Below are 15,911 nucleotides of genomic sequence, written 5' to 3'. Positions count from 1 at the left end.
CTTGGAGTTTACCCCAAAATGGATTTAAAATGCATTTAAACGTTATATTAACATTAAAAAACGTTTATTTCCATTTTTAATATTTATTTCTAAGATGTTTGTTGCAATGCATTCTTTATATATTTAAATAATACATATATTTAAATATCATTTAAATTCTTTTTATTTATTGATTGTTTTAATTTTTTAATATTAGCCAATATTTAATGCATATATGTACTCCACTGGTATGTGCAGTACTCTACTATTGCATTCAAGATTTTATGCTTCTTTTTTTAACCACTTGAAAACAATGCTTTGTTTGCATTATAATATAACATTATAGCTTCTATGTAGGCTACTTGGTTGTGTATCTTTATTTTTCTAAGTACAGAATGCAAATTCATGTAAATATATTTGCTGGTCCTCCTGCCTCTGATAAAGCCCTTTTAAAAACTCTGATCTGAAGAAGCCATTTCGTATGGTCAGTGAGCTCAGAAGAAGATTGAGGAAAAGGCTACTTCCATTAAAAGGGGCATTAGAGAGCATTATAGTGTTAATCCAGGGGCCTTTTAGTAACCTGGTAATCTGGATTACATCATGTGCAGATCATCCTGTGGTTTGGGCTGGTGACCTTTCAGCCAAAGACCAACTTCATACTGCATTAGCGTCCTCATAGTTACCCCAGCCCCACTTTTCTGTACCATTTCCATATCTGATCTACTGTGCAGCTGCTAGAGCAAACATGAACAACTGTACGTCTTCCTCTGCTCTGTGTTTCTCATTAATATGTAAGCTTTTGCAAATGTTTAAGTGCCTCAAGGGGCCAGTAAACACACTTATTTAGCTTATTTGGCTCAGTGAAAAATGTGCCTTCCTTTCTATAGTTAATTTACTGGAAGTTCTTTACAGGGTTGCTGATCAGGTAAAAAAAAAAAAAAATAATAATTAACCCTTAAATGCATGAATGTTTCGCCAATTATTATGACATATTTGGGTCTTTAGCGACCCGGATCTATATCGAACACGGATGGATCTCTACATGTCGTGATGATATAAAACTCTCCTGATATTAGAGTATCAATTACAGGAGAATAAAGCATATTTTGTTACCTTTTGGAGCTTGGAAGGGTTCAGTTTGAGCATATGTTTTATACCATCATCACTGTCCTCGTCAGAGCTCCTTTCCCAGTACATTTAGCATCCGGCTCATATTAGCGATTAGAGAAAAACTATAATTTTCAACATCTTCAAAATCAATATTTTGATTGCTGACAGCTTCTTCAAAAGATCCACCATCAAGTGACAGTGACACTTATATTTGATAGCATTCAGTACTTGCTCTGCAGTAAATCACGGAGCCATTTCAAGTTTTGCTGATGATACTTCCTATTCTTTTGTTTTCTGCCTGTGGTAACTTACTATGAGTGAGGCTACGTCTACACTACGGATACATTTGAAAATGGTGTTTTCGTTTAAAAACACCCTAAGTTCACACTAGCGTTTTCAGGCGTTTTCCGACATTTCAGTGTGGATGAGAAACTTTTGAAAAACTAAATTCACCTTACTGCGCATGGGTAAAACCCAGGGTTTCTCAAACTCGGTCCTGGAGGGCCACTGTCCTGCACAGTTTAGCTCCAACCCTGATCAAACACACCTAGCTGTGAGTTTCTGGTGATCCTGAAGACATTGATTAGCTTGCTCAGGTGTGTTTGATCAGGGTTGGAGCTAAACTGTGCAGGACAGCCCTCCAGGACCGAGTTTGAGAAACACTGAGATGATACAGATGGAAAAATAAATAATGAAGTTATCGCACAATTCTTCTGACAGGATAATTTTATTCAGCAAAATATCTCACCATTCACTGATGCATCCAGCTCGTACTTAGTCACCATATGTTTGGTCTAAAAACCCAACTGCTCAAACAGTCATTCTTTTATTATTATTCTTTTATTTTTTTTTTTTTGTTAGATTGTTTATAATGAATTGATTGAGAAATACCAGAGAATGTCTAATAGGAAGAGAATTGGCACTCTCTGCTTACTTCCGGTTTCTGGACTGGCTGCAGTAACACGTCTCTGTCCATGCGGGGGCGCTCGCAGGCGAGTGCAGAATGAATGGAGGTCTATGGCGAAAAACCCTCAAAATCCACTTTTCTCAGGATATAATTTTTTGTCTAGTAATTTTAATGCTGTATTCGAAAGGAGATGCAAAGAAATTACACATTGCTGGGTGTTAGATTTTTTAGAGTCACTTATTTGGTTTAAAAAGTCTTTTAAAATGTCAATGACGTCAGAATGCTAACGTCATTAGCAGAATGCTAGCGTGTTATGGGCAACAACAACTCAACCTGTAAGAAATCGAAAAGAAATAAGTACTCGTTCATTCAACTTTCGACCTAAAACCCATGTTGAACTTGCAAAACCTACAATAAAATCTGAGATTTCTCAACGGCAATCGGGTGAAAGAGACACATTTAGCCGTATAGCCCCATTGACTCCCATTCAGTCTGCACTCGCCCGCGATCACCTCCAGTGGAATTCTAATGGAACTGCAACCAAGATCGATACAATGGGGCTAATAGGAAGTGCCAAGGCTCTCCGTAGACGGGCTCTGGAAATACTAAGGTTGATGTCTAACTTAAAAAAATTTAATGAGGAGGAGGGTATGAATGACGTCCTGGGTCGCTAAAGATTAAGACTTAGGGCCCTATCTTGCACCCAGCGCAAGTGACTTTGTACACCGACGCATGTATCATTCCTATTTTGCACCCGCGCAAAGCGGACTTTTCCCTCCACAGAAGCACGTCGGTAAGTTAGGAAATACACTTGCGCTCGCGGGGGCGGTTCAGCGCAAAGTGTTCCGGCGCAAACGTTCCTTCATGCTATTTTGCAGGTTTAGAAAACAATTGCGCCACTAACCAGGAAAAAATAGTTTAAAGTCAGTGGCGCGTTCCGCATGTTATTCATATGCTATTTTAAGGGCGCATGCTTGGCCATAATCAATGTAGCGTGTGCACAACGCGCACTTTGATTCTCTCATCTACACAGAAGCAGCAGTTTTCATTTTTGCAAATCATACATTATTACGATAGATAGATAGATAGATAGATAGATAGATAGATAGATAGATAGATAGATAGATAGATAGACAATTTATTATAAAAGCATACTAGCTTACACATTTACCCAAATTATCATACGCCTGTTTAACCGAAGTTAATTTGGGTGGGTTTCTCCATTTCAATGTAACTTCTCTCTTTTACAGCCGTGACGAGAGCGTTGCTCTCCTTGGCTGTGAACCGCTCCTGGCGCGCGCCTGGCAAATCCGCCGTTACAATAGCAATCCGCTATGGAAAAAGCGCGTCTGCTCTTAAAGGGAATGTGAGATGACGCTCTGATTGGTTTATTTCACGTTACGCCCAAACCACACCTATGAATAATGAAGCTACTTCAGACCAACCCATTTTAGATTTGCGCCTGGCGCAAGAGTCATTTATCCCGCCGGGAAAATAGCAACAGCGCAGAGACCCGCCCACAAAGTTACTTGCGCTTTGCGCTTGACACTTGCGTTTCAGATCGTTAAAATAGGGTCCTTAGGGTTAAAGGGATAGTCCACCCAAAAGTTACAATTCTGTCATATTTTTTATCACTCACATGCCATTCCAAACCCATGTTGTCATGGTTCAGGGTGCTCCTTCGGCTTCCCTGTTGTCTGTGTTGTCCTGTCATCTTCTGCAGCTCGTGATCAGTGCTGATTTTGCAGTGCGGGTGTGTGCAGATTGCCCTGATTGACCGGCTGATTGCCCTCTCCTGTCTCTTGTTTCCTTTTCCCTTATATTCTCTGCTGTGTCTGCCCCTTGTTGTCAATAGACTTTTGTGTGCATCGTCTCTTGTTGGACCTTTGCTGTGTTTTTGTGTCTTACCCTTGTCTGCTGCTGTGCCCAGGATGCCTAGACGAGGAGTTATACAGCTGGCCGTTCGCTCGCTCTCCTGTCTCGTCTCGCTCCCCGTCCCAATGGGCATGCATCTGAAGTGGTTTCCACAGCAGTGTGTCCGCAGGTGTCTGTACGGACGGCTCTGGAGCTCTCACACATCCTTTGTTGTCTGTGTGTGTGTCACTACACTATTGTTTATTCCCTAGAGTGTCTAATAAACTGTTGCACGAACCCTCTGCTTTTGAGTCCTCTCTTCACGCTCCCTGAAACGTGCATTTCCTTCCTCTGTGGAACATGAAAGAAGATATTTTGAAGAATGTTTGGTAACCAAACAATTTTTTTGTCAATACAATCTAGGTCAATAGGAACTAAAAAATATAGCATAAAGAATATTTATGCTTCACAGAAGTAAGAAATGCTTACATGTTTGGAATGACATGAGGGTGAGTAAATTATGACTGAAATTTCAATTTTGGGTGAACTATACCTTTAAAGATTACATTTTAAATTCAATATATCCAGGAAAAATAAAGAACTTGTCTGGCACCAAAACAAACCTTACTGCTTTTACAGGAAAGCATCTGCAAGCTTGTGGACTGATTTGCCCTCTCCATAAGAGCTTCCTGTTTTGGGTGTATTTCAGGTCACCTCTCCATCCACTGCATGGAGAAGAGCCATTAAGCATCAAGCAACATTTTGCCTGAGCATGATTGGTTGTGTGTCAGTTTCCTGCAAGATTCCCTCAGTGGCTCTGGGGCATCAAATCTGCTCAAAGCACAAAGCAATATGGAATTTGTGAAGGTATATATGAAAACAACAAAAAGCTGCCAGCACCAGATGTCATGATTAGGTTGGTATCAGGTAAGGTACCATGAAATGAAATTATCCCCCAAGGGAAATCTGAATCGGACGGCACACATAGGCTACATCTAAAAATCATTAGATAGATAGATAGATAGATAGATAGATAGATAGATAGATAGATAGATAGATAGATAGATAGATAGATAGATAGATAGATAGATAGATAGATAGATAATTGCACAATACATTTAAGCTTTCGTTAAGAATAAAAATGTATGAATAAGACTATAGACCTAGCTAAAAACAACACTGCAAAAATAAGATCACTCGATTAGCTTGATTCATCAAGAATCAAGTACTAAAAAAGCTTTGTAAATAAGCATTTAGGTAAACGTTTTGATTAAATAAGTTATCATTTTCATTTGTGAAATATTGTAAAAATGTAAACATGTCCTCTATTTTAATATAATTCAAAATGTAATGTATCCCTGTGATGCAAAGCTGAATTTTCAGCATCATTACTCCAGTCTTCAGTGCAACGTGATCCTTCAGAAATCATTATAATATGCTAATTTGCTGCTCAAGAAACATTTATAACTATTATCAATGTTGAAAGCAGAAACTTAATATTTTATTTTATTAATATTATATCTAAATATATCATGATACATTTTTTTTTTTTTTTAGGATTCTTTAATAAGAATAGAATAATAACAGAAAGTTCAAAAGAGCATTTATTTGAAATATAAATCTTTTGTAACATTATACATGTCACTACTCTTTACTTACTTTTGGTCAACTAACAATACAAAACTAACTGAAAGTCAATGAAAGTGAAACTATGATGAATGAGTCCAGATAACTGTAACAACCAGAGAGCTTTCAATTTAATTGCACTAATACTAAACTATTGAATTAACCATGGTACATATATATATTATTTCCTGTTTATATTTTCCCTGTGATTTGGCGCTATAAAAAAAAAAAAAAAAACACTGATAATTGATTACTAGTATACTGTATTCTAATCACCCGAATGAAGTCTCTTGAGATGGGCACACTGGTAGGGTGGCACAGCTGGCAGATGTGACTGGGAGGCTGACTCAGCCAGTGGCCTGCAGGGACGTGCTGTTTTTCACCCTATGGGGGAGCAGTTGGAACGGCATATCCTATTCTGCATGCACACAGCAGATTAATGTGGAGGTTTTTTCCTCTATGTGGAGGAAACCCTCTGGGTCTCCCAGCAGGTGAAGTCTCAGACACATCATGGCTCTTATTGTACAGCAAAACAATATGCGACTCCCTATCCCATTAGAAACATGTTAAAAACACTGTAATTATCAATTAAAACAAGACAGATGCAGTCTGTGAGCATGCAAATGTATAATTGTTATTTGGCAGTGGCTTTTTATTTAGCGCATCTCCCAGTGAGATAATTGCGGAGACGGTCCCGCTGGAGCAAACCTGGGGTTAGGCGTCTTTCTCAAAAAGACAATAGTGATAACAGCAGCAAAGCTTTAGCTGAAGGTTGCCTCAGACTGGGATCCTGCTCACAACAATTGTGATGGAAGCACAGATTCTTAACCGTTACACAGACACTCTGGGTTTGTATCTGGATAAGTGCAGAGGAAAGGGTAAACTGAGAACAAAAATCAATATTTCCTCCTTATTAATGCATGACTAATCCTTCTTTCAAATATATTTGGCATTCTCAACTCCCCATGGTCTCTCATTCAATCTAGAACAAATATTGCAGAGCAGCTTTCCCCAATTATTTCTCTCTTATGATCTTATTGAACATGGTGATAACTGAGAAATGTGTGATAAAATAAACTATAATATTTACAGAAACATTGGAAATGAATGGACGGACGGATGGACAGATAGATAGACAGATTCATGCTAAATCCATTTGTGAAATCCATATCATTTGTCAATGCACAATCAATACATCACAAAGCAATACATCTTATAGCATCTGGCTCCCGTTTCATTATTTTCCAACAAGTGGCTGTCTGTTAATGAGAGGCACAATCTGGCATAAGATGTTTTGAAATGAGATGCTATTGAAAGTAGCACATGGTTGAGTGGTTGCCAATGGTGATTAAGTGAAAGTGACCCATATAGAAAACAATGCCTATAGCTATATTTAACTGAAAAATCATACAATGCTAGACATAGTGCTTAATTTGTAAAACAGACTCATCTCTGTCATATTTATATATTTTTAGTGAACTTAATATTTTTCCAATTCAGTTTTTCCAATTCAAAGAACCCTAAATTAACATAAATTCTTCATCTGGGAATGAAGAATGTGGAAAATAGTCATAAAAACTAAAACTGTTTTGTGCAAGAAATCTTTATTAAACTTGTATTAACTTGTAACTAAACTTGAAGAACAAAATAAATATAAGTATGAAATGCTGCTATATGCATTTTTAAGGTTAAAAATAAAACCATCACATACACAACTTATGATATGTGTAACTGATTTAAATGAGATATATAATACAGCACTATACAGTAAATGATTACAACTATTTGGATTGCATAATTTGCATTAGGTTGTATCTTAATGTCATAGGATGCTCCTAATTGTTTGCAGCATGTAAATTAAGAATTAACATGTTCAATTAAAGTCCAAATGTAAGCCTTTGTGAGCTTTGCTGAACAAAATAAAACCATATAAGCCACTCAGCATTAACACTTCCAAGTAGCGTAGGGATAAAGTTGTAAGGTGTTCCAAAACCACTTGAGCTAAATCTAACCAAGAAAAGGATCAACTATATTTTGCTGTGCTCCTTTTCAGCCATGACATCATTGTAATGGTTAATGAATATCAGCTCTTATATTGGACTGCATGTTCTAGCACTGCACCTGTTCTTCAAACATTTACTGTGGAAAGGCATCATGCAAATCACAAAACAGAAGCTCATAACATGTTTTGTTATAACATGCTTTGTTTTCCAAACTGCATCACATACCATAGACTGTAAAAAAAAAAAATCTTAGTTTTTATATATTATTTTATTGACAATAACACATTTTTTAACAAAGCTGTTAGTATTTATTAAAAATAATCATTTCCAAATAGTGTTCATAAATACTTTTGAGAGACCTAAAAAAAAAGAAAAAAAAAGGAATGAAATGGTATCGGCCAACCAATCGCGACAGGTTTGGCTGATCTCCCATGATGTGAGTGACTGGTTATTTCACCATCAAGCGTTTACTCGTAGTCTATTTAAACTCGTATCACCGTGGACGGCCGAATAACGGATTGCTGTCTTGTGAAAATCTCGGCATCATCACCATCCCTATCATCATTATCATCATCATCGACAAAAACATCACACGCGAGCAACTCCGCGCGTCAGGTCGCAATATTTGTTTAAATTCCGCCTTCGGAGAATCCGTTTACATTGCTCTCTCTCTCGGAATGCCTTTGTGATGTCATGGAGGTAGAGGTTCTCTTTGGAGTTTTAAAATGAACACCTGTTATGTTTAAAATGGCATGCTCGTTGCGCAAAAAGAAAAAGAGAGGCGACGTTTTAAAATCATGCGGACATAGCCTACTGAAGCTTTCTAATCTCTGGCAGCACAACTAAAGCCGTTTAGGGATCCATTTAGTGATAAGCCCGACTGTTGCTGTCTGCACCAAGAGGGAACATGGATGGTGAGGAATTTGCAATGACGAGAGCGATGATGATGATGAGTGCACTCGTATGGCTGCTCTGCTCCCGTGGAAACTAGAAGACACTATCATCCAGCGTGTTATTAATATTTTCTTTTGGATTTTTTCAGTGAGAAGCGTATCCATATCCCCGCGCAAACATGGGCAAAGATGAATGCAAAACCATGTTGGACGCTCTGAACAAAGTAACAGCTTGCTACAGGCATCTTGTTATCGCTTTGGGGAGCACATCCGACTCCCAAAACCTGCGTGAGGAACTTAAAAAGACCCGAAAGAAAGCCCAGGAGCTGGCAGTGGCCAACAGGACTAAACTGACGGCTCTTCTGAAGGACAAAAGCATCAGTAAAGATGATCGTGCAGAATACGAGCGCCTCTGGGTGCTCTTCACCAGCAGCATGGATCTCCTGGAGGTGGACATGAAGCGATCCTTAGAGATCGGGCAGGATTTCCCTCTCAAAGTGCCAACGAGACACCTCATCCAAACGGGAATGACCGGCAGCACCACCACCGTGGCTGCGCGAGCCATGAGCGTCCAAAACATGAAATACGAAGCCGACGCGAACATCGACACGGTGGACCTCAAAGAGCTGGAGACCGAGATCGCTCAGGTGGACCAGATGATGGAAGAGATGGAGATGAAGGTCCAGGTGGCGCCGTGGGCAGTCGAGGCGAAACAAGAGGCGGGAGCCGAGTTGAAATCCACCGTCAGTGTTGGGAATTCATCAGTTGGTGTCATCTCGATCTGCGAGGAGGAACCCAAAGAAACGGTCGAAGGAGAATCTGGGTTGATGAGAGTATTCGCGGGGATCATTTTCACTGCTGTTTTACTCATAGCTGGAATTCTTGGGTACCTGGTGATTAATTTATAATGTAGCCTATAGTTTGGCATGTATATCTGGATGACAGACAGTCTCGAGGGCTTTAGATTTTCTTATGGAGGAAGCAACACGTTGCTACAGTAGGCCTGTCAATTTGCGGAGGCAGTTTATGTTGCTCTTGATGTGGAGATAAACAGATCACCTGTCCCTGGGTATTAGTAAAATGCATCAGTGTTTAAAGGGAATAGCCAAAAGGAATAAAAACTCTTCCAGTGGTCCGTCATGACTGCTTCCTCAACCCCTGAAGGTAAAGCAACTGAACAGTACAATCAGAAGTGCGATTGTCTCAGAAAAGGTTTTACTTAAGGGACTTTTTTAAGCTAAAATCTGAATTTTAAATGAATTGTCAATTGTTTTGGCATGTCCGTAACTGGCTGTTTCATTGCTCTGCAAAGACCTACAACCTAAAGAATACAACTTTTGTGACCCACTGACAGAGCATCAGCGGGCTGTGCATATTTAACAGGTATTTGTTTCACAGTTTATAGGTAGGTCACATATTTAAGGTTGCTCATCGTGTTTCTGACCTCCCCAGGATTCTTGTTAAGTGATAGTTCACCCAAAAATGAAAATTCTGTCATCATTTACTCACCCTCAAATTGTTCCAAACCTGTATGAATTTCATTCTTCTGCTGAACACAAAGGAAGATGTTTTGAAGAATGTCGGAAACCAAACAGTTGTGGGCCACCTTAGAATTTCATAGTATTATTATAATTTTTTTCATACTATGGAAGTCAATGGTGTCCCATCAACTGAACAGAACAAAGAAATTCATACAGGTTTGGAACAACTTGAGAGTGAGTAAATGATGACAAAATTGTCGTGTTTGGGTGAACTATCCCTTTAGTCCCTTTGCAAGCTATTGGTCAATGTCTCTGAAAATGGCCCATCACTGCTTGTACTCTTGAAAAACGGGCCTTAGGCGTGTTCTGAAAAACACTCTAGTATGATAGTTGATTTGTACATATGAACTGTACTCATGTTAAATTAGTGTACATAAAATATATTTATTATAATAAATGAAGTAAATTATGCTTGTTTTGTTAAGCTTGTGCTTTCTTCATGAAGCAATTTATGTTGAAAACTTTGCATAATGAGTTAAGTAATCATGTCTTATTCCACACTGCCTTCTGGTTCCTTAAATAGTATCTTTAAAAATTCACTTGGTTTTCTTTATCCTTATTTAAGCATATAGACTGATCACTCTGGTGTCTCTCAAGCACATTTTAGTGTTGTTTTTTTCTTATGCAATCAGATTCTTGAGTGAAGTTTATTTGGTCATTGTTATTTTTAAATTCTGATCCCCTTAGTTTATTTTCAGACTTCAGGAGTATTAAGTAGGGTTGGCAGATACTTCTTGCTAAACTAATTAAAAATGTATTTATAGAAGATTTTAAAATCCTATTTACTGGCCTACTGTTCGTTGTAGCCCTCACTGTAAAAAATGATTTTTTGGTGAAGTAAATACTACTGAAAAAAAACAATGTAATTTACATGAAAAAGTTAGTCCAGGCAAGAATTTAAAAAACTAAGTAAATTCCATATCAGTACTTATTTCAAGCGAGTAGAAATGAAAGCGTAAATATCAACTCAATAAAATTAAGTAAAAATTACTCAACTTTTCTGATACTGGGGTTCCCATCATGCACTGGACCTTGAATAATTAATGAGGTTCATTTTTCACTGTTTTCCAGCTGTATTTACACTGTTTTATCATTGCTTTTGTTGTCAGGATTAGTAACTTGCCATTTTGTGACATTTTGAGTAAATTTTCTGCTCAAAATGACACATTCAAACACAAAAATGATCCATCAAATGTTACCGTCATTGTGTATTGTCTACGAAGTATTGAGGTACTGTATTTGCATTCACATGAGACTTAACATCTGACATGATGTCTTATAAATTACTTAGATAATCTAAGTAAAGCACATACTATAAATGATTGGTATAATTCAATATTATTGTTTGAGTGAAATGTAATGCAAAGGAATATTCAACTAAATCGATATCAATCAACCTTTTACTAGCCAAGTTAAAATTACTTATTATCTTTGTTACTTTCACTTAACTAGGTTAAGTAAAGTTTACTTAATTCCATATTCCAAGTAAATTTAACTTAAAGATTTCTAATTAAAGCTACTAATAAATGTTTAGGTTTTTACTTGGCAAACTTTGTAAATTTACTAGCATTTTCAGAGTGAAAAAAATTAGCAAGCTTTTTTCAAGTAAATCCTACTCCAAATTTTTTACAGTGCTGGCACAGACTAGACTCTGTATTTTTTTTACTTTTAATGTGATCAGCTGTTAGTCCTCTTTAAATCGAAGGAAGATTTGTACAGAGCTGTACAGAATACTTCATTTACTGCCTAATGGTAAAATTGTGTCTGAAATGTTAAGAGGATATATTTCCTTTTTATTAATCTATTCCTTATATAAATTGTATGTTAAGTGCATGAAAAAATATGGGTTTAATAGTCTTTATCGAAAAAATTTTCCATAATGATGAAACTCACAGCCTGTTCATATCATCATCATCATCATCATCTTCTCCTACAGCATAACCAGCTTTTACCCAAGTCTGATCGATTAATTAGTCTCCCGCTGTGCCATGTGACTCAGGATCCCATAATGATTGGAACAACTGCTTGTTAAGTGGCACCCTAGAATGGAGCGTCAGGTAAGAAAATCAATGCCATTTAAAGGCCAAGTTACATATCCAGCTGCTATCTAACATTCATTAGGAAAGACTGAGAGTGAATGTAAACTGCAGCAATGCATGTCAACATATGGCCGATTAATGAGGTGCCCATTCATTTCTTTATTTGTTAAATTAGTATAATTCTGTGTGTTTAGTCAACTATAAGAGGAAAAATAAACATCCATTTTTGTAGTTTTTGTGAACATTAAAATAGCTATTTTTCATATTTAGTGCAAATCGAGATCACAATTAGCTGCATGCAAACTTCCAACGATAAATTCCTATGAATCCATCAGTTTATGCGGTGTAGGTATCAATTCATCTATTAGGCCTACATTGTGTGTTTTTATTGTTTACTTTTTATTAAAGGAATGATTACTTTTTATGCTGGCTTGCTTTTGCAAATTACTGTTTTTCCTGTAGGCCCTATACTTGATCTGCAGATGTACAATAGGCCTCCTATTGTGGAACTCCTGCTTAACTAAATCAGGTTAGTTTAAAGCTCCATAGAAAAATAATATGCATTTAAAGATACTGTCTTCCTTACAAAAGGAGCAGGTATTGCTATGATTATTTCTGGGAACTGTTAAAGGGGTGGTATAATGCCCTTTTCACAAGATGTAAAATAAGTCTCTGATGTCCCCAGAGTGTGTATGTGAAGTTTTAGCTCAAAATACCCCAGAGATATTTTTATACAGCATGTTAAAGTTGTCACTTTTTTAGGGTGGGCAAAAACACCCCGTTTTTGTGTCTGTTCCTTTAAATGCCAATGAGCTGCTGCTCCCGGCACAGAGGGCGGAGCTTCAAGAGCTTGTGTCCTTTTATCTCACACAGACATGCACTGGAAATTTAAAAAACTTTTAGCCTTTTATGTTCAAACCGAAGTCAGAAAGATGGAGAGACGCAAGACGAAGTGACAATACGTAGACAACATTTCTGAATGGTTAGTTGGTGAACTTCTGTAGCTTATGTGTAATTATTTTTCTGTCATTGATTAGCATATTCTGTCTTCGTAATCTATAAATCGCGTTCCCAGGGGCGGGGTTTATGTACATTTTAGGGTTAGTGATGTCACTAACCTGAGGAATGTCATGTAGTCCTAACCAGCCGTTTGTTGAAGTCCTTAAAAAGCAATTTCTTTAAAAGCAAATATCTCACTTTGCTTTGAACTTTGAGCATTGTAACTTTGCAGATGTTGTTTATGCTCAAACAGCAACATTACACACTAACTAAAGCTAGAAAAGTGAAATCATATTCAACCACCCCTTTAAAAAATATTTTGCTGCCTTACATTTTTAAGTACAATCCACTTGGATGTGGATTTCAACTTAAATTACAATAAACTGACTTAATGTATTAAATCTTGTTTAACTTGGAAATTGGAAATAAGTTGGAAATTGCTTAACTTGTTTTGATGAGTTAAATCAATCTAAACTTTTTGAATTTATTGTTAAACTTAAAACTTATTGATCATATCATTTTTTACAGTGTAAATGCCAAAAACCTTAAAGATGTCTTTATGTCAGTATTATGGCCTACTTGACCGCTTAAATTTGGACTTTTGTAAAGAAAACATATTTATTTATGCACACGGTTCCCACAGTCATGGAAAAACAGGACAAATACATACACGCTTCTATGGACAATATGCCTTTTTCTAAACAAATTAATTTGAAAGCACTCGACAAATAAGAAGAAATCAAATGTATTGGTCGAAAGCGAATGTCTGCAGCTTTGTAAAAAGTTACATCAGATAATAAGATGTTAACGGAAAGTACAGATGGCTGCTCAGTGACAACATCTTTTATGTTAGAAATTGGTGTTGCTGTAACTTTTGCACTCAAAAGCATTATAAATCTGGCCTGCCACCTAGTGGACAAATACAAAATAGTGCACTCTCCTAAATAGACTTTCTGCTAAAAATGTGATAGAATTAGTGAATGTGAACATTTACTTAACTAAGCGGAAGCCTTGATATTTTAATAAAAAATGAACTAATAGTTATAACTAAATAACTAATAGTTGTCACTGAAAGGAAAAAAAAGATTAGTTTAGTCTCTGATATAGTTGATGTTTGTTTGTTTGTTTGTTTATTGGTCTTTGTAGATGTGCATGTTTGAACAGAATTTTACACAGAAATTCTGATCAAATATTCCACTTTGTGTGTGTGTGTGTGTGTGTGTGTGTGTGTATGTGTCCTGGTAAACCCTACATTATGGGGACAAAATGTCCCTACAAAGATGGCAAAATCCAAAACCCTTGTCCCTGTGGAGACATTTTTTGGTTCCCATTAGGAAAACAGCTTATAAAAGTGATGTTTTTTGAAAATGTAAAAATGCAGAAAGTTTTCTGTGATGGGTAGGTTTTGGGGTGGGGTTATTGTAAGGGTTTGACATTGTATAGTTTAAAAAACATAATTTCTATGGAAAGTCCCCATCAAAAATGAAAACACAATGTGTGTGTATGTTTGTTTACTAAACAGCCGTTTCCTCATGCCAGTCTGAGTAGCTTGTGAAAACAAAAAGAACAAGTCGTTGCCTTTATTTGTGTCATGAATTCCTTTTTTTTTTCTAGAGCAGTTCTTTACCGCAATAAACTGCAGTGTGGATCAAACTTTTTGTTATAGCCAAAGATTTGGGTCAAATGTCAAAGGATATAGGTCTAATAGTGACTTTTGACGATTGAACTAGCAACCTTATGGTTAATAGCCCTGAACTTTAACCACCATTCTCCCATTACTGTTAGAGGTGTTTGAAAGTGCTTTAAAAGCGGCATTATTTGATAAAAAAATACAGTAAATACATTAATATTGTAAACAGAAAGTTCAAAAGTACAGCATTTATTTGAAATATAAAATTTTTGTAACGTTATAAATCTCTTAACTTTCACTTTTTAATTAATAAAATGATTAATTTCTTTAAAAAAATCTTTACTTTCAAATTTTGAACAGTAGTGTAAACCATGTCTTCCGAGAAATCATATGGTTTAAATGTGAAACTCACACTCGACATAGCAAAAATACCTCTTCAGAACTCTTTCATTCATTGCTCTTTCAGTGCCAAATGTCTTGCGTCTGACAGCAAAGTTCACAGTGGACTGGAAAATCTTGTTGCAGGAAATTGATATCCCTGCATTAGTTGATTGTAGGTTATTGAATATAAGAAAGTTTACCACTTTTCTTTGCTCTATTTCAGTTTCTCACGCCAGCACTTCTCCACAACAATTAGCTGAAATAAGATAAATCCATTTAGACAATACCTATTTGCTTTCTCAAATGTCACCTGCTTGACTAAGATTTCACTTGCTGATGCAATTATAACATTTGAAAACAGAATTGGATTAAGCTTAAAATCATATAACATATTAAAGGAACTAGACGACATTTGGCTTTTGCTTTGCGTGTAGGATGCAGCGCAATACTGATGAAACGAAAGATCAACAGTAACATCAGGTAAAGCCTGTAAACAAATACTTTCATGATCACGCACAGATAAGAATGAGATCACAATCTTTTATTTTTTAGCTCAAGTCCAACATGATTATGGACAGTCATTAGGACCTGAAAACCATATTTATATTAGCCAATTTCAAAAAGTTCTATATTTTACATAAGATGAAATGCTGCTTGCATACTGTAATTATATCATTTAGTTTACATTTCTATTCATTGCCTTATACAAGACAGAGTATTTCACAAGTAGAATGCAATTGTGACATGACATGACCAGTATCATCAACTACTAGTGACAGGTCTTTCAGTATCTGACATTGATTGACTGACATCACTTATGAATGTTTAGGCTTGCAAAAGCTTTTTTCATGAACACTAGAACAGAACAGAACAGAAAACAATATAGTTTCAGCTTGAAGATTCCACCTTGATGGAATATAATTAAAATGACTGCCAATGTGGGGTAACA

The 15,911-nt window shown here is 36.7% G+C and overlaps 1 protein-coding gene and 1 long non-coding RNA gene across 2 annotated transcripts; one reads left to right on the top strand and one right to left on the bottom strand.

The window, feature by feature from the left end:
- Positions 1 to 2,842: 2,842 nt before the first annotated feature.
- On the bottom strand, positions 2,843 to 15,375 carry LOC309508640. Its single transcript, XR_014209631.1, has 3 exons — positions 14,994 to 15,375; positions 4,474 to 4,681; positions 2,843 to 4,201 (listed from the first exon to the last, which is right to left on the bottom strand). It is a non-coding gene; the product is annotated as an uncharacterized lncRNA (long non-coding RNA).
- Positions 7,859 to 10,717, top strand: LOC309507306 (regulator of G-protein signaling 9-binding protein). The gene has a single exon (XM_082181462.1). It carries the CDS (start codon positions 8,552 to 8,554, stop codon positions 9,278 to 9,280), a length of 729 nt encoding a protein of 242 aa, XP_082037588.1. The 5' UTR covers positions 7,859 to 8,551; the 3' UTR covers positions 9,281 to 10,717.
- Positions 15,376 to 15,911: the final 536 nt, after the last annotated feature.

Source organism: Leuciscus leuciscus, assembly GCF_965113295.1.
Source record: "Leuciscus leuciscus genome assembly, chromosome: 10".
NCBI classification, from domain to species: domain Eukaryota; kingdom Metazoa; phylum Chordata; class Actinopteri; order Cypriniformes; family Leuciscidae; genus Leuciscus; species Leuciscus leuciscus.
Note: the sequence above shows the minus strand (reverse complement) of the source record. Positions and strands in the feature narration are given on the sequence as shown.

What these genes read in the sequence shown, in the direction of transcription:
- LOC309507306 (XM_082181462.1), top strand. Translation starts at nt 8,552, where the DNA reads ATGGGCAAAGATGAATGCAAAACCATGTTGGACGCTCTGAACAAAGTA.